We start from the raw sequence: 2758 nt of genomic DNA, 5'->3' as shown, positions 1-2758 counted from the left end.
AGAACAAAGGAAAAGTAATTCATAAGTTTCCTAAAATAGTCTTGGTGTTAAAATTATATCAAAAACGCATCAAAATTTAACTTGCCAAATTGTTGAAAAATAAAAATAAATAGCTAAACCTTATGAATGAGTCTCTCATATGAATTTATTCCCTACTCTTTTCAATTTTGAGTATTGCCTTCAATCTAAGAAATACGAATAGAGATACAAAAATTAGTATTATATGATACGGATAAGACAATATAATAAATTAAATAGTATTATACATTAAAAAACAATAATATAATATATATTGTAATATATAGATATAATATATTATTTGTATAATCATAAATAAATTAATAATTTGAAGTTTAGAGGTAGATTTTTGTTAAATTTATTTTCTTAAATTTATATTATTATTTTTGGTTAATTTATAATATATTTTGAATTACATTTTTTTTTTTCAAAAAAATTAATAATAACAAAATCACTCTACTTATCTTTCGTATTCGACTAAAAAATAAAATATTATATTTTTAGCCGACATGTATTCAAACCGTTCTTGCATATTTGACAAATGTTCGAGTACTTGATGATGCTGCAATAATTTAGAGAAGTGTTACGGGGAGGGTTAAAGTTTAGCATTGTTCAAAAATAAAATAAAATAAAAAATAGTATTAAGAGTTCTCTTCGTTTGAGTGACACGTGTTGGTCATCCTCCTCTCTCTAGATGATTCTCTCTCTACGCACACGCTCTCTCTGTCTCTCTTCGTGCTCGTCTTAAATTCATTTCACGCTGTCTCCGAAACGAGGATTACAACAATCTGTGTTTCAGCTAATTATTTAGTATAAGCTGAGCTCCTCCAAAATTAGCTGCAGAGTCCCGCTTTCTCTCTCTACCAGTCTACGTTTCTCTCTCTACATTTTCATTTTTCAGTGAGAGAGATCATGTCTTTAGGGGGAATGAAGGGTATGGATTTAAGGATGGTGCCGTACGGAATCGACATCAAGTTCGAGAACGACACCACCCATGACAACGTGTCCGACACCACCACAGAACCGGTGCTCTACCGGACCCGCGAAACGCCGGTCGAACCGGTGGTCATGAACCCCAAACCTACCGCCAAATTCAAGTACCGCCACTGCATGAGGAATCACGCGGCCGCGATCGGCGGCCACGCCAACGACGGCTGCGGCGAGTTCATGCCCTCCTCCGCCGACCCACTAACGTGCGCCGCCTGCGGATGCCACCGCAACTTCCACCGCAAAGAAGTACAAGGCGGCGGCCACCACTGCCGCAGCATGCTGCATTCTCCGCCGCCGCCGGCGATGTTGGCGTATAACTCCGGACCCACCAACAAAATCGGAGGGTTTGCTACAATGGGTCCCACTAGTGCTCATCTGAACGGTGGTGGGCTGTTTGGAGACGTTGATCTGCATGATCATGACGATCACGAGGTTGATCGACGGTCGGAGACGCCGGAGAGAGAGGAGGTGGTGTTGATGGGGTCCGCCGGGCCAATGTCGGCGGCGGCCGCGGCGGCGGCGAGGAACAAGAGGTTCAGGACGAAGTTTACGCAGCAACAGAAAGAGAGGATGTTGGAGTTTGCAGAGAAGTTGGGATGGAGGATACAGAGGCAAGACGACGTCGCACTGAACCAGTTTTGCTCTGAGATTGGGGTTAAGCGTAACGTCCTCAAGGTGTGGATGCACAATAACAAAAATGCACACCGCCGCAGGGAATCAGCTCCCACTACTCCGCCGGCGCAGCCTCCTCCTCCACCACCAGCGCCGCTACAACCCGCCGGCGTTTGATTGTTTATATATTTATTTATATCCTATGCTTAATTAATCTTTGTCGGGTCTTAGGAATGTAATTTAGAGATAAGAGATGGCAAAGCAAAATGAGGTACTGAGCTACTAATTAAGAGAACCACTGCTTGTTTAGATTAAGGGGTGTCTTAACGTTGGTTTGTGTGTACTTAAGAAAGTGTCAACTTTGAAGGGAAAGCACTACCATAAACATGTGAATACAAAAATGGTAATTGTGGATTTTATATATTTATATCAACTGAATGGATATTTCTTTTGTTCTTAAATGAATTAGAAAATAAAATTATATTTAATAATTTTTATATCATATATATTATTTTTTTATTACTATTATTTTTAAAATTATTGAGTAGACTGGTATTAAAAATATTCAAAAAGTGTCGACAAAGCGTTCGAAAGGTGTGTGCTAAGTGTTTAAAATAATAAAATTAATTTTTATTTATTGATACGTATATGAAGTATCGGACATATATTCGAAAAGTGTCGATGTCTGACACGGGTTTTACTCATTTGATCGGAGAATCGCGCTTCTACTTTCTCGGATAATGTTTGCTCTAATTTTTTTTTATTTTTTTTCCCCCTATGAAAAAGAGAAAAAAGAACAAGAGCCTTTTCCTGCTTGGTGAAGGGTTTATGATTGTTAAATTTGAGTTTCTTGGTAGAGAGAGGTTTCTTAATTGTGGTGTACTAAACCACATATTGGGTAAAATTGTAAATTTGACAATATTCCAGTGTTCAGAATATGACCATGACATTTCAATTTGCTTTTTCAAGCTTGACAGTGTATATATTTTTATACCTGTACTCTATAGTTCAAAATGATAGTTGGACTATAGCTCAAAATGAATCTAAAAGTGGTACCTAACTAGTGAACTATGTGTTGAGTGTTGTCAAGTTTTAACACTTGACAATGTATTTGAGCTATGCATATATAGCTCAACAT

General features: G+C 38.0%; 1 protein-coding gene across 1 annotated transcript; it reads left to right on the top strand.

Moving 5' to 3' along the window:
- The first annotated feature begins 546 nt into the window (after nucleotides 1-546).
- LOC132274640 (zinc-finger homeodomain protein 2-like) lies at nucleotides 547-1993 on the top strand. The gene has a single exon (XM_059775964.1). The coding sequence runs from the start codon at nucleotides 931-933 to the stop codon at nucleotides 1795-1797; it is 867 nt and encodes a 288-aa protein (XP_059631947.1). The 5' UTR covers nucleotides 547-930; the 3' UTR covers nucleotides 1798-1993.
- The last annotated feature ends 765 nt before the right edge of the window (nucleotides 1994-2758 follow it).

The sequence above is a fragment of the Cornus florida genome, unplaced genomic scaffold (genome assembly GCF_030987335.1).
Source record: "Cornus florida cultivar Cherokee Brave unplaced genomic scaffold, ASM3098733v1 CherokeeBrave_3.0.0_Hap2_Chr09, whole genome shotgun sequence".
Lineage (NCBI taxonomy): Eukaryota > Viridiplantae > Streptophyta > Magnoliopsida > Cornales > Cornaceae > Cornus > Cornus florida.
The sequence above is the reverse complement of the archived record's forward strand: the minus strand, read 5'-3'. Positions and strand labels throughout refer to the sequence as shown.